A 23,241-nucleotide genomic window follows, 5' to 3' on the forward strand; every position below is an offset into this window, starting at 1 on the left:
AACTCTGACTATGTTCACTTTGAGTTGAGCGCATGCACAACCTCGATAAAAACCTATCATCAATAGAGCCCTCATACCACAAGTCACCATGACAACTGAGAAAAAAAAAAAATTCCCATTATTTCAACCCAAGTGTTGGAGGTCTTAATGCAGGCCTATGGAGAGTATGAGCACATGTTTCGCCATAAATGTAACACCACTGCAACAGCAAAGGAGAAACAGCAATACGTAAGTTTGGATGTACTCTTCGATTGATTTTACATTTAACCATAAGAGATCATAACTTACAGTTATAACTATAAATGGGAATAAAATCAGATGTTCATTTAGGTGCCGTCCATCAAGAGAGAAGCGTACTTGGAAGCAGTAAAAAGTGAAATATCAAAACATCATTCAAAAAGGTCAGGGATATTTTGCTAGGCTATGATTGTACCTCACATTGATTTTAATAGCCCACTGAGTAGATGAACACATCATACAATGTTTACCCATTTATTGAAGTAATTAAAAAAGTGATGATGTGTACACAAATGAAATAAAATCTACTAATTTAAAAACAGAGATTAACATTTGAATTCTGCTTAGCCAACAGAAAGAAGGCAGAGGCCTGAAAAACGAGTGGAGCTGCCACCACCACCTCTGACAGAGGCTGAGGAGCTGAGGGCATCCTGGGGTCACCCCCCCCCCCAGGACACAAGTACTTTCATCAGATGTAAGTAAAAAACTTGTGTCTTTTAAAAATGATGGTGTCATCTGCCTCTTTCAGCCTTCCACTGAAACTACTGAACACCCAGCAGTTGTGTATTGAGTATTCCAGACTCAGATCTTGCCTCTGTTCAAAGTATTCTGAAACAGAATCATTTCCTGCATCAAAGGAGGAGGAGGAGGATGATGATGGTGATGGTGGTGATGATGAAGAAGAAACGCTGTCTGCTGCCACAGGGAGAGCAGCAGAATGTATTATTTAAAATAATAGAATATATGATTTCTAAATCAGTCACCTGCAATACTGTTGAATTTCTCTTTGATGTTTCTTACAGGTTTGTGTTTTGGGAACACTCCCAACATTGGGAACAGCCATTTCAGTGCAAGAGTTATTTTTCTCACATCTCTACACACTGTTGCTTTTCCAAAGTGCTCTGCATCACTGATGTTGTAAAGAAAATTACCGTTTGCAAAAAAACCCAAAAACTTAGCACCATGCAAAAAATTTGCTGTGATGTGAGCGCATGTCCACAGTGTGAGAGGTTGGTGATGTATGGCCGGAGAATGTTATTGAGATAAATGACAAACTCCTCTGGAAACACCAGGACATCTAATATCTCGCCATGTAAAGCATTTCAAATTACTTGGCCTTAGATATCAGTTGGCTGGGAATGAATAGGCAATCCATGTCCAACAGCTGTCTTTGTATGGGAAGAGACAGGTAGAAACTCAGGGTTTCTTAAAGAAAACCTGCCAGCAAGCAGGTTATGTTCACACTGTTACCATTGTGATTGACTGAGTTTTCACATAACCCGCTTTCTGGAATACCCCTCTGGTCAACACAAACAACTTGATAATTAGAACTTTTTATCACAAAACTGCACTGGATTGCTGTTTAGTGTAATAGACACTGAAACATCAGATTACATTACCCACTAGAAATGCTTTCATAATTGGCACCAGTGAACAGCAACTACTGCTTGGCAGAATAAAGTCATTCTGAGTTGATTGTTCTTGCTTCATTGCATGGCACCTCCTGCCAAGTTTCAGTATAGTAAACTCCAATCTCAAGCTAGGTTCTCACACCTAAAAGAAGCTTGAACATTCCTCAGCATGTGCTGACAAGAATGCCTGAAATGTCACCTGTCTCATCGTGTGAGATCAAATGCAGTCATGTTCAAGATTTGTGGGTAACACCACCACTGAGTGAAGCTGAAAAGCTTTCATTGCATAATGCCTGCCAAAAAGTCATGTTTTCATTCTGACCTTTCTGTAAATGTTAAAAATGTAATGGGGCAAGGCATTTATCCTTCCACCCATGTCTCACTCAGACCAATCTGAGTGTTTTTTTCAACCAGATTGCTATCAAACTTGTTGAGTCCACCTTACCACATTATTGTGCTGGTCACTTGCTGCAACTACAATGCAATTCCCTGCCCGTTCTCCAAACTGAAAGATGAGCATTGGGATGATGGTAGAAAACGACGGCTGCTGAACACACATGGTGGTGATTCTCTTACAATCCATTTTTCCAGAAGTCATTACTTTTTGATTCTTGTACAAGCAGTGTTGTTGTCTGGAATGGGGTGGGCGCTCATACAGTTGGTCCGATCAATCAAGCCTCAACAACAATCAAAGGAATTTTCTTTGCCAGCTTTATGCATACATAAACTGTGCTATTAGTCAGTGTCATTTGTGCACTAGAGATTTCTGGCAGTGAGAGTGAATTACTGGTATTTTTGGGGAGTGGGGGTTGGGAAGGGGTGAATCAGTTTTGCCCTCCAGCTCATTTAGTGTTACTACTGGACTGACAGGGAAGCCAACTGCAATGTCATGTTTTTTTTCAGGTATCAACAACTCTAGTTCTGTCAGAGCTATCTGGTTTACATTTAACCCCTGATCTTCTGCAGAATGTGCTGCAAGTTTACATTTTAGCAACAGAGGAGCCGTTGCTAAACTAATGATCTGGTGCAACTGTATGCTGCCAGCAGGTCTTTGAGATCCTCAGATCTCAGAGACCTCAAGGACAGACTAAACATTCTGAGGTCTTTTGTTTTTTATATTTTTTATTTTTCTTTTTCTTTTAATGAGCTCCTGACTTGGTGAATTTCCCCTTGGGGATCAATAAAGTTATATATATCTATCTATCTATCTATCTATCTATCTGTCTAGATCAGGGTTCACTTGCCTACCCTTGCACTAAGTTGAAACTATAGGTCAGGCTTTACTTTTTGACTTGAAAGCTGCAACCTCTGTTGATATCTTAAAAAGGCAGCTAAAGACCTCCCTTCTTAAATAGGTATTAGATGAAGCATGTTATTGCGTTTTTCTTCTTTATATGTGAATTATTCCAATTCTGGTTATAGATTATTTTAACCCGTGAAGCACTTTGTGATTGTGTTAAAAGTGCTGAACAAAAAAACTTTACTTACTTCCTTACTTAAAGGGAAATAGTGCAGTAAATGCTCATACTGTGAACACAGTGACTCTGAGTGTAACTGAACTTTAGCAGATTAATATAACACATACACACACCTATTTGAGTAGTCAGTAGTAGGAATTAAACACATAAATGAGGCTCATTTCGTTCGACTTGATTTCTTACCTTGTTAAATTCAGACCACTTTAAAATCTACTTAAAACTGTCATTTAAACTTTTGAAGGCAGATTTATCACTGTGAATTTAAACCGATTTTAATTCTGTGCTGGGCAACTAGCTCACTGCCTCCAAGGAAACGCCTGCTCTTAGAGTTCGAAGAATATCAGGTCTTTCTTCTCTCATTCCTCATGATACTTAGAGTCTTTGCCTCCATCTCAATCCAACAGAGGTTCTCATGCAAAGTAGTAAAATTATACAGTATTTCAAAGCTCATTAACTCTCATGATTAGGTCGACGGCTCATATGTTGCGTTGAAAAAGCGGGAATCCCCCAAGAATACTGTATGTAAGCAGATTAATTTTTAGATAAGGATGGACAAAACTCATACCTATCTATCTAACCATCAACCACGCAGACCTCTCCACATGGCTCCCAACTTATTAAATGAAGATGTCTTTACCTCCCTGATCATTTTACATGGGCGGCACTTTCACTCATCTGACAGAATGAGCTGCTCCAAGCCAGTCTACCTGCCTGCAAATGCACCTTCCAGGATCCAGGTAATTGGAGAAGGGTTGCGTGGGAGGTGCAGAGGGGGTGGAGTTCACTGGAACCTCCTCCACAGTTGGAGGCAAATAAAAGTTCATCACAGACAGGGAGAAGGTACTTAGAGGGACTTGACTCTCCTCTTTGTGTGCTCCACTGGTCTCTGTCTCTATCCGCTTCCTTTTCTCTCTGTGAATCCTTCCTGTTCAACAAATCAGCCATGACATCTTATAGATCTTCGAGTGTGAAAACTGTCAGGACTAGCTATGGTGGTGGAGGCAGTGCTGGTTTTGGTGGCAGCAGTCGCATAGCAGGAGGTAGATCATTTTCCTCGCAGTCTGCCATTGCCATAAGACCAAGGGCCAGCATGAGCAGTGTTAGTTACAGTTATGGAGGTGGCTCTGGTGGTGGTTTTGGTGCTGGTGGTGGTGCTGGTGGTTTTGGTGTTGGTGGTGGTGCTGGTGGTTTTGGTGTTGGTGGTGGTGCTGCTTTTGGTTCTGGTGCTGGTGCTGGTGCTGGTGCTGGTTTTTATGCTGGTGGTGGTTATGGTGGTGGTTATGGTTGTGGTCTTGGTGGCAGTGCTGGCGGTATGGCAATTCCCCCAATCACAAACGTCCAAGTCAACCAGAGTTTGCTGGCCCCCCTGAACCTTGAGATCGACCCCAACATCCAGACAGTCCGCACCCAAGAGAAAGAGCAGATCAAGACCCTGAACAACCGCTTTGCCAGTTTCATTGACAAGGTGAGTGCCCCATTTCTGTTGGTTACCAAAATCTAATGTCTTAGAGTTGATAAAAAAAAAAAATAAATAATAATAATAATAACAATAAAATTAAACACCTCAGAATGGTTATGGGAGCAGATGTTGAATGCTGGGCACATAGTCTTGCTAAATGATCTGTATAAGTGTGAATGTCTGCAACATGTGGCATCTGAAGGGCTCATTACGTATTACAAAGCTACCGAGTTATGTAGCACCTGGCTGGTGGAAAGTCTGAAAATTAAAACTTATACAGCAAATAAAACTATTACCAGTGTGAATATGATTCAGTCATTTTCATCTCAGTGCTCTTAAAGTATTACTGCACATCAGCAACAGCATCTACGGTGAAACTTGAGAGCTGCTTCTGTATACAGCAGGAGGCAGGAAACGCTAGAGTGGTCATATCCAATGACGGGTGGCGCTCAGTGTAATGGGGTGCAAGGGATCAGGTTATGTCCTACTCCGATGGTAGCAACAAGCTATCAACAATGCTGCACTAAGTGAACTTGAACTAGTTTCAATACATTTTCTACATTGATTTCCAGTCAAGGTTTGAGTTAATGCTGCAAATGCCTTTGCTTTTGTCCGCAAATGCCTTTGCTTTTGTCCGCAAATGCCTTTGCTTTTGTCCTCAAGTAAATGTGAAGAAAGACAATGCAGTAACTGAGGTTTCAAAATGACCTATCTTGGCTGTCATGTATATACTCTTAAAGAAGATGAGGGACCTTTTGCCTCAGATAGAAATGACAAGACCACACCTTGTATGAGAAAACGCTCAGTTAGCTTTTTCTGTGGTATGTACATGCCACACCTCATCTGCCCCCACAGAGACAAGCTGATCCCCTCTCTGTGACAATGATTAAGCATGGCTTGTTTGAGTAAGTATTTTTATTAAATGTCATCACTGCATGGCGTGAATATTTAAAACATCCTCACTCTCACAGATGAGGCAGTTAATATCTTCAGACATGTAGTGACGGAGGCAGACAAGTTCACTCAAAGGAGGCCCCCACAGTGTCAGAGCTGGAAGGAGCAACTGAGGTGTGGTGCCTTGGAAAAAAAAGCTGACTGGCAAAGACACACCCAGAAAGGAGGATGGGTGTGTCTGTATGCTCTGCAGGCTTGAAAGCAGTCCAGCTGGGACTTGCATGTTTTCTATGGACAGCAGATGAAACATGTTACTGAAACTTTGCAATTGCAGTTCAAGGAAAGCAGATGCCAGCACTGGTGCAAAAGTAATGAGAAATGAGGATGTGATCAATCCGGTTATGCAGACATTTTGGAAGTAGAATCTCTCCCCATCTGATACTGGAGCTAAACTTGGGAAATTATGTCATCTTTCAGGTTCGCTTCCTGGAGCAGCAGAACAAAATGCTGGAGACCAAGTGGAGCCTGCTGCAGGAGCAGACCACTTCCCGCTCCAACATCGACGCCATGTTCGAGGCCTACATCGCCAACTTGCGCAGACAGCTAGATGGGCTGGGCAATGAGAAGATCAAGCTGGAGGGAGAGCTAAAGAACATGCAGGGACTGGTGGAGGACTTCAAGAACAAGTGAGACAAGAGAGGGAAACAAAGTGTTTTCAGCTTTTGAGCAGTAACTGACAGCCATCATTGCTATCAGCTAACCATTCCTTCATTTTTTTATGTTAGATATGAAGATGAAATCAACAAACGTGCCACTGTGGAGAATGAGTTTGTACTCTTGAAGAAGGTGAGAAAAAACATTTTCCTTGTTTCATCATGTTGTTAATGCTAACTTTTAACTACAATTGATTGTTTTTGCCTGAACCTGTGACAAATCCAGATCAATTCTTTCATATGCATTTACAGGATGTAGATGGTGCCTACATGAACAAAGTTGAGCTGGAGGCCAAAGTTGACGCCCTACAGGATGAGATTAACTTCCTCCGGAGTATCTACGAGGCGGTAAGAACGTTGGATCACACCTCAGTCTAATTAGGTCAATTCCTGTTTAAACGGAGGCAACACCATATTTCCCCTTTAACTAACACATTTCTTCTCTGCAGGAACTGCGTGAACTCCAGGGACAGATCAAGGACACGTCAGTCATTGTGGAGATGGACAACAGCCGAAACCTGGACATGGATGCCATTGTGGCTGAAGTCAAGGCTCAGTATGAGGATATCGCCAACCGCAGCCGTGCTGATGCTGAGTCATGGTATCAGCAGAAGGTAGGACTAGAAAGAAAATTATTTTCCCAGATTCTGCAATCAGGTCTGTGATGTTGCTTTTTCGTTGCAAATCACTCACTCACCTTCATCTGTATCCGGGTCATGGGGCTGCTGGAGCCAATCCCAGCACACCCTGGCAGTCCATCGGCAGTCCATCGCAGGGCCAACACACAAGGACAAACAACCTTTACATGCATGTCTTTGGACGTGGGAGGAAACCGGAGTACCCACAGAAAACCCACGCAGACATAGGGAGAACATGCAAACTCTGCACAGCGCTAACCACTACGCCGCTGTGCTGCCCCTTTTTCATTGCAAATGTCTTTTTTTTTTTTTATCTTCTTCCTTCAGTACCAGGAGATGGCGCAGAACGCAGGCCAGGCAGGGGATGAACTCCGCAACACCAAGAGTGAGATTGCTGAACTAAACCGTATGATCAGCCGCCTCCAGAATGAGATTGAGGCAGTCAAGGGACAGGTACATTTACACTTACAGCTGGATTTACCTGTATTCAGTCCTTCACTTTAAAAACCAAAATATGTAAAAGGCATTTTGAAAAACAAACAAACAAAAAGCAAAACATACGACATCTAACATGTGAAGTTTCTGCTAACTCTCCAACCTCCCAGCGTGCCAACTTGGAGGCCCAGATTGCTGAGGCTGAGGAGCGTGGAGAGCTGGCAGTGAAGGATGCCAAGGCTCGCATCAGGGACCTGGAGGAGGCCCTGCAAAGAGCCAAACAGGACATGGCCCGGCAGGTCCGTGAGTACCAGGAGCTGATGAATGTCAAGTTGGCACTGGACATTGAAATCGCCACATACAGGAAACTGCTGGAGGGAGAGGAGTCTAGGTAAATGGCAATCTTCTGTAGACAATTAGCAAGAATGAATTCCATCACATTGTGCAGGCAGCAGCATTAGCAGCTAACATGCTCAATTATGTACCTCCTTGCAGAATTGCATCTGGTGGTGGATCTGCAACCATCCACGTACAGAGCTCATCCAGCAGCTTTGGTAAGTATCAGCATGTTTTCACAGTTTCAGGCCTTTCTATTGTCTTTGTGAAAAAATAACAATGGAAAACGAGTAAACCATCAATAAAATGTCACTTTGGGTTATATGTTTAATACACATCCATCCATCCATCTTCATCCGCTTATTCGGGGTCGGGTTGCGAGTGTTTAGTAAACTTCAAAAAGGAAAAAAAAAATTGTGTTTTCTGAAAGGCTGATCTTTTTCTCGTCTATAGGAGGGGGCTCAGGAGGCAGCATGGCCATGGGTGGCTATGGCACTGGAATGGGAGTGAGCCTGATTGGTGGTGGCGGCGGCGGCGGCGGTGGAATGGGACTGAGCACGATGGGCAGTGGCATAGGCGGAATGGGACTGAGCCTGATTGGTGGTGGCGGCGGCGGCGGCGGCAGCAGCAGCGGAATAAGCTTATCAAGTATCAGCAGAACCAGCTCCCGCCGTTTCTAAAAACAGCAGTCTTCTTTTCCTCCATTTTCCTTTCTTCATCTTTATTTTCTGTCACCACCAACTCCTGCCCTGCAGACATTCGACCATTTACAGCTTGCAGATGCATTAACATTGCAGCTCTATTTGGCCTTTAGTTCCTGTGCACTTCTCCTGGGCACAACACACCCACCCACGGTAACGATTACATCCAAATACAAGCAGAAGCAAAGAGATGATTCAATTGGAGAAACAAAGAGCAAAAGAGACCAGAGTCAGCCCTCTCCTTTGATCAGTCAGCCATGCTGCCTTTTGGTTGCTGGATGGGCTGTTGTGTAGACAAGATGAGACTTGTAGTGTGCAACAGAGAATCCTCACAAAGCAACAATTAATGCATATAAAGTGACAGCAGCAAAAGGGGTTGTGGCTGTTTTGAGTTGTCTTGAATCTTTAAGGCATTTGGAGAGAAAGTGAGCTCTCCACTCAATATATTGTGTGTGTTTTTTAAACCAGTCCTTACACTTATGTTTCATTCTGAATAAAAAAAAAAAAAAACGACTTGGTTATGGCTGACTCGGACAACCAGATTTATTGTCAACTTGTTCCAACGAAACACCTGAAATAAATCTGTGTTCATATCCACTCTGAAAAATCTGATTGTTTTTATTGACTGGAACCAATGAATTGGTCTACAATTAACATAATCATAACACTAATCACCTTTTACAGTTTGCACTCACACGTTTAAATTTAACACAAATGTAGTCAAAAGGTTTCTCATCTTCAGCCCATTTTCTTCACCTTTTATGCTTGGCTTTGAAGAACAGATAATTCCCTCCGAATACTCGAATACAGACTACAGACTTCTCTTCAGCAGGTGCAGGTGTAAAATATTTTTAATGTGGGGGGCCCAGTTGGGCCAAGGACCCAAGAGGAGGGCGACCCATTTATATACATTTAGTACAGTCAGATTTAATAAGCCTCAGGTCATATATTCTCAGAAAAGAGTTAGTTAGCTCCATGGAAGCCGCAGACTTTATCTTATACACATGCATGTATTAACCACACAGAATTTTCAGTTTGTCAACATTTTGGCATGGCATGGTGTGTTCCCTGTCATTTCATTATGAGATTATGGTATATGATCAATTTAGCCAATTTCATCCACACACATCATATTGCTTATCTGTTGTTGCTAAAGAAATTGTCACATCATCATCATCATAATATCATCAACAGTGCTATAAGTTAGATTGATGCACAAAATATTTTATTAAAATTAATTAATCAACCATTGGAGGGATAATATAATTGATCAGATATACTTGCCTAAATTTGAATTAAATCTTTAAACAAGGAATTGCAAATGTTCCCGATTTTCCGCATCTGTTTGAATGTGCTTGTCTGGAAAGTTTGGAAACTCCATCCAGACTTGTAATATAGGGATTTATCAATGAGGTTTTTTTTTTGTTTGTTTGTTTTTTTTTTACAAATTTTAGGTAAAAACCTTTTACTCCATTAAGTTACTTTTATAATTTGGAATATGTCATAAAGGGATTTGAGATAATGAACACAAGTATGCTGGTCATGTTATCAATCGTGATTTATGAAGCTTCAGAAAATATGCTCAGAGTAATTTATATTCTTTACATCCCAACAATGCTTGTTTTATGCATATATTTACATTTCCAACCTAATCTTGATATAGTTAGCACATCATTTGTGTTTTCAATGACAAGTTAGATTGGGAAAGGTCATATCTCACTAATGAGCTTTTCCCACAATAATTGATAACAGTCAATGCAGTTGGAGGCAGAAATTGAATATTATGGCCATACCACAGCTCTGACTCATAACTGAAAATCATGCAGAAAGTTGGTGAGTATTTGTACAATCTCACAAATATGAGGGGAAAGAGGTAGTGTGCAACATGCCCAACCAAAAATATGAAACAGAAGCGCTCACCAGAGGACGTTGGGTGGTGATGGGTAGTGTTTCATTCGTCTACAAGACACAGACTAAAAGATTGAGACATAAGATCAAAGATAAGAAGCTTGGCTGTACAAAGTAGTTAGATTTTGTTGTAGTCTATTGGAGAATGTCCTTATGTCTCCTTTTATTTATTTGCTCGGTAAACAGGTTCATGGTCTTGGTCGCTAGTTTCAAGTCTGCATTAGGGGATGGGGCTACTGTATGATTGAAAGACTACACCACCCAATCAGGGTACACTACAGAGCAGGTCAGAGCCGCCTTCTCCTTCCAATATGGTTTCTACTGGTCTCAAGAAAGATGGCTGACAGACTGGAGGCTTCAAACAAGCAGCTCATAAATTGGAGGCTGACTTTAGGGTGGGTCAATCCTTGGCCAAACTCTTGAAATATGATCTATATTCATAGGAAAGGGCTTTAATATCTGCTGCTGTCTGTGAACAATAACTGTTTTGAGATTCAGGATTTTTATCTAGTATGTCTGGACTGGACTGCCTGAAATATCATTTCTGCACTCCCTCTGCAAATCTGCCTCATCTCTGTCCTGCTCTCATTCATGTCAAAACACTTTGTAAACCCTGTTATTGAAGGTTCTGTATAAATAAATGTATTATTATTGTTGTTGTTATAGTGACCTGCATATAATAAAGAATAAGTATCACCAAGCTCATTTAATCTTGTTTTAATCCTCTTCACTGTTAATTTATGAAACTGTCAGGGCCATCATGTCTCTGCCCTCCTCCTCTATGATCTAATGCTGCCCTCTAGTGATCAATGTCCATTTAACCAGTAACTAAATGTGAGCATGAGTGGTTCTTTGTCTCTGTATGTTTTTACTGCAATAGACTGGTGACCTGTCCAGCATGACCCCGCCCTGGCCCAGTGTGAGCTGGGATTGACTCCAGCACCCAATGCAACCGGAAACAATAAGTGGTACAAAATAAATATAAATAAAAATAAATAATAAATTAATGAATGGCCCTGTTTTTACTTCTGGTCAATCTTTGCTATGATTCAATACAAACTGCTCTATTGCTTTTGGAAAACATATTGTATGTAACATTTTATATATCCATTTACTTTGTTGCAATGTTGGGCATAGACCAATTCCTAATTTGCATTTTATTTGCATCAAAGGAAAACAAAATGGGCAGGCCTGCTGAGTCCTTTTCAGCCTTGGTCCACATGTTGGACATCCCTGTTGTGGACTGCCCTACTGATACTGTGCTTCACAGTACAAAGATCATTATAAACAGTTTTTAATTTTTATCAATGTTTTATGAGAGAACAGGTGATCGTTAGTAAGAGAAAAAAAAAACACCAAAACAAAAACAATAATGATCTTTATGAATGAGTCTTCAAGTGACACTGCACCACTTAATGAATATGTTACACAGGAACAAATAAAACGTGTGAGACACAAATTAACAAGGTATTTATAATATAAACTAAGGTTAGTGTTTTACAATGCTCCTTACTATTCAAGTAGAGAAACACACACACACAGTGTCCTTTTCTAAATCAAAATCAATCTTAATCTTCAATCTTAGAAAACAATCTTAACTAAAGGTTCACTAATTATTGTATTTGTGGTCTTCCACCTTAACATTGCACTGAATCCTCTATTAGCAAGTATGATAAAGTGCTGAGATGTGCTGTTCATCTCACAAGTCTCAAAAGTAGGAAGTGGACCTTGAGAGAAGATGATTTTGTGTTTATTTAAATCAGGCAACCTTATTTAATTTGCATAAATCATTGCGTTTGTTTCTCAGATTGCTGTTGACCTTGACAACATGTGCGTGTGTTGAAATTAAACGTTTGGAGGCATCAGGATATCAGTGTCCTACATGGCGGTTTTACTGGGATTGTCAGGGTCAAAGGTCATGATCTCCATGTGGATTAAACCTGAGTGGATGGAAAAAATGCAAAATGTACACTTTAGATTCTGGTACTGTCACATTTTTCTAAATCCAAGAAAACTTCATCTGGGACTAATTTATTTATTCCAGGAGTTTATTCTGCTCTAATTTCCCTACATTGGAGAGTCAGCTCCCGCCTCTCAACACTGCCGTACTTACTCTTCCACTCGCCAACAGTGAGCTCCAGGCTCTCGAAGGAGTCGTCATACGGCTCACAGTCCAGCTCACTCTCAGGATCATGATATTCAGTGAGGAAGGGGTGTGTCAGTCCCTGCTTGGCTGTCAGCCTTGTCTCTGGATCAAGCAGCAGCATTCCCTCCATCAGGTCAATGGCTAGGAACACCAGGACAGGAAACACAGAACTCTCACCTTATTTCAAAGAAACGTATCAACCAGCGGACTAAAGTCTCACATCTTTTAGTATCCATAAGTCATTACAGCTCAACAGTTTGTTAAAAATGAAGTCTGATGTATCTAATTTTGAAGGAGCCGTGATATATGTTAGCCTGCTATGTATTCATAAGACCAGAGGTTCCCACACTGTGGGCCAAATATAATCTAGACATTACACATTAGATGAAAAGATGGAGAAAGAAATCAAATTCTAAAAAAAACAACAACAACACATTTTTAAATCTTTTGACTCAATAAATACGTATAATTATTTTTTATGAATTTAATTTCTTCTCCTGGTTTAGTTCATCGTTGAAATTAAGTGTGGTCTGATCTGGTTTCATGTATCGTTACCAGGTTGGATGTAGGCTTTCAAGTAGAGAACAGGTTGGAAAAGGTTGAGAACCAACAGTTTAGAGCAAATTTGTTGTGTTAGAAGATTAAGAGATTCAGGCAAGCTGAAGCAGTATAGTGCACCGTTTTCATTCATGTCTGGAAACATTTCCTTCAAGTTTTTCTTCTTTTGTAGAGGGAGACCTTTCACGTATGACTGCGCCTGCAAAACAGGATATAATCCAAACAAAGCGTTTAAAAGAGAGAAAAGAAATAAAGACACAAAGCCACATTAAGCAAGGACACAAAAGAATGTTGGAGGTGGCACTAAACACACAGCATGTAGCATGCAAATGTTAGAATACAGACATAGATGACATAAAACTCACATCTTTGCTCAGCATCTTCTGGACCAGCGACGATTCCGGTGTGCCTGTCATAGTGAGGATCTTTTTCAGCTGATCAATACCTGAACACATTGGTTAAGGAAATGTGAGGATCTGCAGTGCTTCCATTTCCCCAGTTTTTCTGGTGTTTTTTCTCTTCTTCATGTTTAGCCTTTGTCTCGAGCCTTATTGTGCATTTGAGGGTGCGTGTGAATGGCTATATTCAACTTCCCTGCCAAGCTCTTCCTTCACATGATTGTCACCTTCTTCCCAAGCTAATCAATTAAAATCATATCAGATGTATTTATACAGCGCAAAATCATAACAAAGGTACATTAAGGCACTTTACACATAGAGCAGGTCTAGACCAAACACTTTATAAAATTATTTAAAGAGACCCAGGAGATCCTCTGATGAGAAAAAAAGTTCTTGAAGAGGCAGAAACTTCGGTCATCTGCCTTGACCAATGGGTTGAGAGAGGGAGAGGCGGTCGTGGTGGTGGTGGTGGTGGTGGTGGTGGTGGTGGTGGTGGGGGGGGGGGGGGGGGGGGGGGTAAAGTTGGGTAGAGTAGGGAGAGATGAGAGCAAGAGGAGGGGATATTCAAAACAGTGCCTGCAGAGTCCAGAGTGGATTCACATTTATTATGATATTTAGAAAATAGCACAGTTTTCATGCCAATCGTATTATTTTATTTTGTTGCATTTATCCGCTACACATTAATGGCCAGTTCGTTGAAAAATTGTCTAACATAAAACCCGTCCGTGGCACAAAAAAGGTTGGGGACTGCTGGCCTAAAGGAAACAGAGAAAGAGTGAAGAGGATTGGTCCAAATACTGAACCCTGTGGGGCTCCATAATTGGCTATAGTGCTTGAGGAGGAGCTATTAACATGAACAAACTGATGTCTATCTGATAAATAGTATTTGAACCACCTAAGTGCAGTTCCTTAAGCGCTGTTTCTGCACTGTGATGAGCTCTAAATCCTGCCTGAAACTCTTCAAGTAAAGAACCTATGCAGATGGTCGTGTAATTGGTTTGCTACTGCTTTCTCAATTATTTTAGAAATTAATGGAAGGTTCATCTGGATCAAGATTTGATCTTGATAAATGAAGATTACTGTCTAATGTAGGTAATATCTGATGAATTCTTTCTCTGATTGTTAGAATTTTCTCTGTAAAAAAGTCCAGACAATTATCAATGCTGAGCGCTAAGGGATCAGTGGTTGGTACAGTGCTGAGGAGAAGCCTGGGGTTGTTTTTGTTTTATTCTATTAGTGATGAATAATATGAGATTCTAGCACTGCAGAGAGCTTTTTACACACTTTAAAGCTTTCTTTCCAGGCTCGTTGAGACTCTTCCAAGTTACTGGAACGCCAACATCTTTCTAATTTCCTTGACGTCTGCTTTAGGGCACGAATTTGAGAATTATACCACAGAGCCAGCCTCTTCTGTTTGATGACTTTCTTTTTGAGAGGGGCAGCATCATCATGATTTGAACAAAATGCAGCCATAGTTCTAATCACAAGTTCATCAACCTGTGTATGGGAGAAATCCTAATTTGAATTGAGACATTGTTGGGAATAATGACCGAATGTTCTCTTTCAATGTCTCTGCTACTGAGTTAAATTGTACAATACACCAAGCTGAGCATAGAGGATACTGTCATGTCCTGGGAACAGAACCCTGCCTGTAATCATCTCTGCCAGGATACAGCCAGCTGACCACACATCCACTGTGAGAGACAAAGAACTTTATTAACACGAGTAAAATCATGTGTCAAAGTATATATATATATATACAGTGGTGCCTCAGCTTTCGAACTTAATCCGTTCCAGGTTGGTGGTCGAGGTCTGATTTGGTTGAGGTCTGAATTAATTTTTCCCATAAGAAATAATGGTAAACTCATTATTCCGTTCTGGCCCATATGAAAAGTCCACTTTAATTCCCATCGCAACATTGGACTTCTTGATGGCCTCCTTGTTCTTTATGAAAGTCAAAATCGTAGACTTAGGTAAGCAGTACTGGTTAGCGAGATCAGAGACCCGAGCACCACTCTCGTGTTTACTTATTATCTCTTTTTTCAATTCAATAGTAGTAAATGTTGTCTTCCTTTTCACCTTCCCTTTCTCAGCTGGTTTCTCGGGAGACATAATGAAGGGTTTGAAAACCAAAAAAAAGCACAAAGTACACAAAGTAATAAAAACTGGTTGTAGGTCTGTTCGTGTTGAATTCTGAATGAGAAAGAACGCACGCGGTTTGGCTGCCCGAATGCTCTCTCGGCTTGACTCGGCTTGACGCGGGCCGTTCAAAAGCTGAAATTCGGTCGAAAGTGAAGGCAAATTTTTCTCTAAAATTTTGGTCGAGGGTCGAGGGCTGAGGCGTTCGGAAGTTGAGACACCACTGTATATATATATATATATTTTTTTTTTTTTTTGGATGAAATTATTGTTTGTATTTTTGGGTGATAATTTCATTACCAGCCTGACTGTAATGCATCCAGTTGAATATGACCTCTGGTGCTCTGTACCAGCGGGTCACCACATAACCTGTCATTTCACTCTCGGTGTGTCTTGCCAAACCAAAATCCAGGATCTGAGAACAGTTAAATTTACCATCAATGAGAAGCATTTTCTCCTCTGTATTTAACCATAATTCACCTCACTAAGAAAAGGGAGGGTTTAAATGTTTAAAAAGTTCTGTTCCAATTGGATTAACTTACCTTTAATTCACAGTTCTCATTCACAGCAAGGTTACCAGGCTTTAGATCCTGAAGTCAAACCAAGCAAACAAAGTTTACTGAGACATCCAGTGAACAAATTAGTAAGGTCAAAAAGCTGTATACAATCTCGTGTCTGTACAATTCCCTGATATTCTGCACAACTCACAGGTTTATGTGCACAAATATCAAGGCATAACGTGTGGTTGTGGTTCCATTGACAGGCTTGCTGTGGAATACTCAGTGACTTTAGGGGGTCACTAGAGGTTTCAACATATTTTCAGTATTCAGGCTAAGATAAGGAAAGCTAAACTAAGTTGATTGGCTGCTGCATTCATCTTTTTGTTTAACAGCAAAGAAGTGAAAAAGTGTATTTTCCAAAACGTTGAACTCTTTCACTTGGAGTACAACACATAGATAGGGATACGGAGGCTGAAGTCAGTGGTTGTATTATAGAAAGGTTCAAATACCAACCCGATGAATGATCCCTGCAGAATGAATATACTGTAAATAAAAGAAGATTATGGATTATAGATGATACATTCCAGATTAAAGGACTCAAACAAGCTGAAGTGAAGACACAGTTATATACTTGAGCAGTGCAGGCAGATCCACATGCTTATAGATTTTTGTTCTGTCTCTTTCCAGCATGGTGTGTGATTTGTATGTGCGTGTGTGTGTGCAGGTTTGTGGGTGGGTATGTGTTGGTGGGGCATTACAAAGTACAAAGCCTCACACAATTGTGAGCATGGTGAATGAGTGGATGTCTGTGGGCTGTGGCTGCAAGTTAGACTGCCTGGAGGGAACCAGTCTAGAAAGTTTACTTTTAAATGGCACTTCTAATGCTCGCAAAACTGACATTTGAACAACTACAACTGTCCAACCTGATACTCCACCTGCACTTACATGAACATCACAGCTCAATTAGGAATTTATACTTTGCCTTTACTTATTTTGATATGGGCATTTACATTAAGTGTGCCATCTTGCCAGTAGCCTTTTAAAAATATAAAACTTCCTGTTATGTGGGATTCAGGTAAAAACCCACCTGGAGTCCCCATAGAAGCTGGTAGAACAGGTATGTGATGATACGATCTGTTAAGCGTCTCTTCTTCATTATGTGGCCCAGATCCTGGGCCACAAATGGCATGACGATGTAACTAAAGAGAGAAGAAGAAAAAGACAAAGACAAAAACAGCATTAGAAATAAATAAACAGATAAGCAGCAGCACAGCAGCATAGTGGTTGCCCCACGCTAAGAATATTGCAGGTTCGGTTCCCGGCCTGGGGCCTAGGGAATTTGCATGTTCTCCCTGTGCCTGCATGAATTTCCTCCAGGTACTCCAGTTTTCTACCACCATCCAAAGATATACATGTTTGGGTTAACTGGTGACTGTAAATTGTCCCTAGGTCTGAGTGTGAGTCTGAGTGGTTGTTTGTCTCTGTCGGTCGCTGTGTGTTGGCCCTGCGATGGACTGGCGGCTTGCCAAGGAATGCAGCTCCTAACTTGCAACTCACAAGGTTTGGAATTTCTCCAGCGTGGAGTCCGGTGTGAAAACATCGAGGAGGTAGATCACCTTGAAGGAAAAACACAGAGATGATGTTAACATACACACACACACACACACCTATGAATTATACACACACATTTCTACAGCTCAGATGTACCACATAGTTGACAATACTGCATGTTGTGGGAGTAAATCTGGCCTGAATGCCATGTGTCGAAACCTTCAGTCAGTCCTGGGCTTTTTGTGACAACATTAGAGAAACAAAAAAAACTCATCTGGCGTCAACCAAAGGCTGAAACACCATTATGTGAGTGTTTTTGGTTGCAGGATGTTGGTTTTTAGTGAAAATACTGAATTATGAGGGTCCCTGTCAGGGAGAACTGGTAAGATTATGAGCTACTGTTGAATGGTAAACAAAGTCCTCTCACTCCCCACGACTCCCTCTCTCTCTCCAAATTTTCATGCAGTGACACAGAGTAGCAGCCAGATTTCAGCCAGTCAAATGAGCTGAACTTCTGTCATGGTGGCCTGGGTCAGAGCATATGCTTTTTGCCAGTCAGGTTGTCTTTGTCGAGGATTCAATTCAATCTGAAGTCAACGGGATGGACATTGGAATAAAACTGTTCGGCTGTTTTAATCCTCAGTTATGTCACCACCATTGGTCTGATTGTGAGTTGATATTGTGTGACGCGTTGACCAATTATTTCTGCTATTATACCAACACGTTGACAGTTAAATATGACTGAATGAGTATGCCCTATCCGATTTCATCAATCAGCATCACACTTCAGATTTTGTTCAGTATTTTCCCCAAGATTTAGTGGAATTCTGTCCAACAGGGTTCAAAGAACATGTCTTGCTCATTTGTAATCCAAATTTTAATTCTAGTCCTTCAAGGTTATATTTACAGTATTAAGTTTAAAAAAGTTCATTTGACCATTCTTCCAATGATGCCGATAGAAAAAAAAATGTTTGTATGGGCAGATTTACAGGTCAAGGTTTTGGATATTTTTTTTTTTTTTTGGGTAATGCACACTGACCTGGGCCTGATAAGAATGTTAATCATTGCAAAAAAACACATAGAAATAAAACAATACATTCACATAAAAAATTACTTTTGCATGCTCTTGAACTACTTTCACCTGTATATGATACATGTTTGAACAGTGTCTATCGTCTAATCTAAAGATCTTTTCTTTGTATCCTCTTACGTTTTCGTGCCGTATGTGCCGGAGAAGCCTAAGCTCCCTGTAGGCCCTTTTTGCATGGATGAGAGACTGAAAAGGCCGATACAGCTTCTTGATGGCCACCTTCTCCTTTGTCTTCTCGTCTATGGCGGAGCTAAGTGGGAATAAAGTGCAGCATTATGATTGGATCACTCATGAAGATTATTGTCTTCATTTCTTAATCCATTACCAATGTTTTTATTTTTTTTTTTGTTTTAAATAATGACTTGGAAAAAAGTCATTGCTTCCCAGAACCAAAGGTGACATCCCGTCTAACCAAATCAGGTAATCTTGTTGATAAGATGGATCTGGGGTGCTGGGTACGCAGATGAGATTCTTGCTGTCAGAGGACCTGTATTGACTTGCTGAGTTGCCTCAGGCGGACAATAGTGCTTCTGTTTGCAGAAGTCAGAGTCCTCTGTTCCTTGTGGACTGCATGAAACAAACTCAGGCAGAGGAATGCAGACTTAAGACCCACAAAGAGAAAATAATTTATGATTCCAAACATTTGGATAAATTAACAACAAAGGCATGGACTCTCGACCTGTTAAAAGCAGAAACTGTGTGGGAACACTCAGATTATTAATTTTGATCAATTCTCCACTGCTCTTTGTTGGAGGCTGATTAGATTAGCAGGAATAGTCTAAACTTCGGGTTAGTTGTGAGTGTAGTGTTTTCTTAAGGCTCTATTTTGTCACATTTGTAAAGTTAATCATCAGCTTTACACCACACAAAGCACAAAAATACAAAAGTACACAGATTTACTTTATTTTAAATATTATTCTTTTCTTTTCTTTAAAGACTGACATAAAGTGTGGTGGTCTCCGGCCAGCAGCTGTAGCCCCGTGGACCCCTTGCCCCAGGTAAACTCACCAAACTGTCCCATAAGCTCCGGAACCGATCGGCCTAAGGCTCGCGTATCTCTCCGGGACGTCCCACGTCGTTTTCTGGACCTCTAAGCTTCGAAATCCGGCTCTGACGGGAGAGTCCTTCACCTGAGACTCCATGACACTGATCTGTTTCACTTTCAGGCGCAGTCGATCCGACCTGACATGTGAGCTCAGGAGAGCAGGAAACGCCCCCACGTTCCCTGACCACCTGGATTGACGTTTACTTTTGTGCATATCTGTGTTATTGTGCTACATCAACCTGCCAATGGACTGCAGATGAAAACGAGCATTATGAATGTTGATGTTCATTAATATACCCAGTCCCTATTTTGAATGAATGAACAGGCATCACGGCAGCATAATGGTTAGCCTCACAACAAGACTCAAGACAAGGTCTCGGGTTGGATTCCCGCACACTCTCCTGGTGATGCCGAAACCATACCAGCAGAGGGCAGACACATAACAGTCCAGAAGGTCCAGATAAATAGGAGAGTCCTGAAGCTTCAGTCAGTGTCCTTTGTCAACTTTGCCGAAGGCCTACAAAACTGTCACTGATTCAAATAGGTAATGCCCCTAACTGCTCGCCACAGCAGCGCAACTATGAACGACTGAGACCATCCAAAAGAATGGGGAATGAAACAAAGAGCATCAAGCATGTTGGCTTGGTCAAACATACTCATAAAGTAGACCTGTAATTTACTAGAAATCCCTTCTTTCAAAAACCCTCTTCTGCTGCCAGCATACACAAATACAATGTGTGCGTGTGTGTATGGAAAGTATGTTTCAATACAGACAAGTTACAGTGTCAACACAACACTGTGTTGGTCTAAATTTCAAAGTAAATTTACTTCAGCTTAAGCTGAGTTGAAATGATCTGACAGAAAATTTAAGGAAAACAAATAATTGTTTTAGTTATATTTGTGTGAGAATCGAACATGACAGCTAAAAATGGTGGATAGGGGAAGCAATGGAACTAAATTTAACAATAGTTCAGTTCAATATAATAGAGAAAGTAAGAAGGGAAAAGTAAAAGCAATGTTGGCATCAAAGTATACCAACAACACAGAAATTGACGGTGCTCAGTGCTCATTTGGTCAATTTCAGAATAATACATTTACATAACAGGATGATTTGTTCATTTCCCACAACTTTTACATTGGATTTGGCAATAATTATTCATACTTAAATAATCCAATACTCAATATTCAATACTTAAGTAAAACTATAATATTTACTTCGAGCATCAGAAAACAATGTGCAACCCCCGAGCCCTGGGAAAGAACACGGTGGTTCAGTGATTTCTGGGTCCTAACGTTATACAGTCTCGGTGCTTTCAAATTTTATTTTGAAGGCTTCGCTGTCATGTTTTCTGGCAGAGCAGCAGCAGCAGCTTGACTGAGCGGCCGAACTGCTGATCCCGATCAGAGGCGTCCTGGCCGGTCCGAGGAGCTCTCTGCTGGCCGAACCATACTGAGGACCGCAGGGCAACACGCTCACGGACACACACAGACTCACAACCTCCCTTGAGCACGGTTTATTCTTCCTGAACACTTCCTTCCTCGCAGTTGGCGCTGCTTTGGCTTTTTCTTTTTGTTTTTCTTGCTGAGGTGAAGTAGCAGAGTCGGGAGGGAGTTGGAGCTCATCAAGTTCGACCTAATTATCAGTGATCCTTTACTGCCCATCATGGACGACTGGCTGACCGACCCTACAGGTGAGTTAAGCCTGTTATTTTTGAAGTGAGACAAAGAAAAGACAGGAAAGATCCACACGTTAATAGGTGACAAAAACAAACAATAAACAAATGAAATATTTTCCCACATCAGCTGATTGCTATCTGAATGTAAATGTGATGAAGTTCTTGTTTTATAAAGGTGAAATCCAGGATGAATTGTGAATTTAAATTTGTTTTTCTTCCAAGCAGCAGAAACATTAGTTTAAGTCAGGCACTGCTGTCAGTTTACTAACACACACACCCGACTGCTAGCTCTGGGACTCAGTCCACACACACTGGGCACAAACTCTTTTGTCAGCTGATGTGTTAGCCAAATGCCTTGTTCACCTGCTAGCATTCTGCTGGATGCGCGCGCGCACACACACGCACACACACAGCTTCTCATTTTATGGCATTCTTTAGAAAACAAAAATGTTCTGAGGTCACTAAACTTGACCTTGCGTGGCCATTTATCTCAGATTTGTGGGTGATGATGATGAAGGGGAATGTTTGTATTTCTGTCCTAAATGTCTCATCTCAGTGTCCCAGCTGGAGGAGCCTCTCCAATGAATGGGAACAGAGCAGAAAAAGCTTCTGTCTTGGGGAGAGTGTGTGTTTTGGAGACCGTCGTGCAGTGAGTGAAGCTGTTCAGACTTCCAGAGAAACCCACCCCCCCAGTCTGGGTATTGCACTTGATGAGCCGGCTGTGCTGGATCTGAGCTCAGGAAACTGTGCTGTGGGCTGAGTCCATGATTTCATTGAAGTGGTTAAAAGGGAAAATGGAGTTCAGTTAGCAGCTGGGTAGCTTCCTCTTTAACAGCTGTCAGGTTGTATCCTGCAGAATGGCAAACAGGTTAGAAATTGAATCAAAATTACAGTTTGGCCAAATAGAATTTCCTCTCAAATATCCAAGTGTTTTCCCAATCTCATTAAGAAGCAGCCAGGGGCTGTGAGGGGCTGTATATGTCAAGAGCACATTTCATACACAACCTTTTTCAAGATTGTTGTGGTTGTATAGTTCAGCAACGAACCTCAATTCAGTTTTTTCTCTGTTTCATTCTGGGTGTCTCAGCATCCAGACCCTTCTGAATAGATTGCCATCTGCTTGCTAAAGAAGCTTGACGTCATATTGCCCACAATCTGGGGGGACAAACATGAGTGTGGTGCTTGTGGCAATATCACAAACAGTAGAGTTTAAAACAGGCTGCTATTAAGACTTCACTTCAATTTGTCACTTTTACCACATTAAATAAAATATCTATATGATTAACAAAATGAACATTTTAGTCAAACATGAAAGACAATTTCATAATTGTATTTGTTAAACAATTTGAAATAAGTCATGAAGAAAAGGAAAACTTCTTAAAATTACTAATAAAATTACAATATGGATCTTATTTTTTTCATTAAAAAACAGCAGCCTCCCAATATTAATCATCCTCATGCTCTGCTGCCTGTTGCCATAAAGAGTGTTGCCACTATCAAAAGTTTATGATGTAACAACTGCCTCAAGGGAACTGAATTTACATCATTGTATGTAAAATGGTAAAATGTGGAAGAAGAATATTATATTGCTAACTACTTTCTATAATCTTGAGCAATAATTGGTAAACCTGGGTCTTAAAAAATAAAAGCCATGAGATCCATTCAATATATTCAACCATTTTTTTTTCTTTTAAAAACCAATTTCAGTTATTAGGAAAAAAATCCACTGGCTGATGTTCCTTTACAGCATTTTGACAGTTTGGAGTCTAAATTAGACCCAAGAATGAGACCCCTTCTGCCTCAAAAACCTCTTGGTCCAATAAAACAATGTTGCAGGACCATTGTGATTGCCATTCATGCAGAGCTTTTGAGAAATTGAACTGTAGGCTGATTATAGCTATTAGGTGGCGTCCAGGAAGTGACCTCA

At 40.9% G+C, this 23,241-nt stretch overlaps 3 protein-coding genes across 4 annotated transcripts in view; 2 read left to right on the plus strand and 1 right to left on the minus strand.

Annotated features, from left to right (window-relative positions):
* Positions 1-3,965: 3,965 nt before the first annotated feature.
* Positions 3,966-8,866, plus strand: LOC115046040 (keratin, type II cytoskeletal cochleal-like). Of its 2 annotated transcripts, none has more exons than XM_029506124.1 (9): positions 3,966-4,592; positions 5,958-6,166; positions 6,266-6,326; positions 6,446-6,541; positions 6,643-6,807; positions 7,159-7,284; positions 7,437-7,657; positions 7,762-7,809; positions 8,135-8,866. In XM_029506124.1, exons 1-9 carry the CDS (start codon positions 4,071-4,073, stop codon positions 8,280-8,282), a joined length of 1,596 nt encoding a protein of 531 aa, XP_029361984.1. In that variant the 5' UTR covers positions 3,966-4,070; the 3' UTR covers positions 8,283-8,866. The 2 variants fall into 2 exon arrangements, with proteins under 2 accessions (XP_029361984.1, XP_029361983.1); XM_029506123.1 differs by having other exon boundaries at positions 3,967-4,592; positions 7,762-7,820; positions 8,056-8,866.
* Positions 8,867-11,573: 2,707 nt separating this feature from the next.
* On the minus strand, positions 11,574-19,743 carry LOC115046041 (mitogen-activated protein kinase 14A). Its single transcript, XM_029506125.1, has 12 exons — positions 19,602-19,743; positions 18,714-18,843; positions 17,510-17,568; positions 17,040-17,151; positions 16,466-16,495; positions 15,995-16,042; positions 15,753-15,867; positions 14,936-15,007; positions 13,281-13,360; positions 13,036-13,114; positions 12,325-12,498; positions 11,574-12,151 (listed from the first exon to the last, which is right to left on the minus strand). The coding sequence occupies exons 1-12, from the start codon at positions 19,733-19,735 to the stop codon at positions 12,090-12,092; spliced, it is 1,095 nt and encodes a 364-aa protein (XP_029361985.1). The 5' UTR covers positions 19,736-19,743; the 3' UTR covers positions 11,574-12,089.
* Positions 19,744-21,040: 1,297 nt separating this feature from the next.
* Positions 21,041-23,241, plus strand: part of plxnb1a (plexin b1a) — a 59,834-nt gene continuing 57,633 nt past the window's right edge. The window contains exon 1 of the mRNA XM_029506022.1: positions 21,041-21,329. The gene's annotated coding sequence lies outside the window, so the exon portion shown is untranslated. The remainder of the gene's footprint in view (positions 21,330-23,241) is intronic.

This window comes from Echeneis naucrates, chromosome 7 (genome assembly GCF_900963305.1).
Source record: "Echeneis naucrates chromosome 7, fEcheNa1.1, whole genome shotgun sequence".
NCBI lineage: Eukaryota > Metazoa > Chordata > Actinopteri > Carangiformes > Echeneidae > Echeneis > Echeneis naucrates.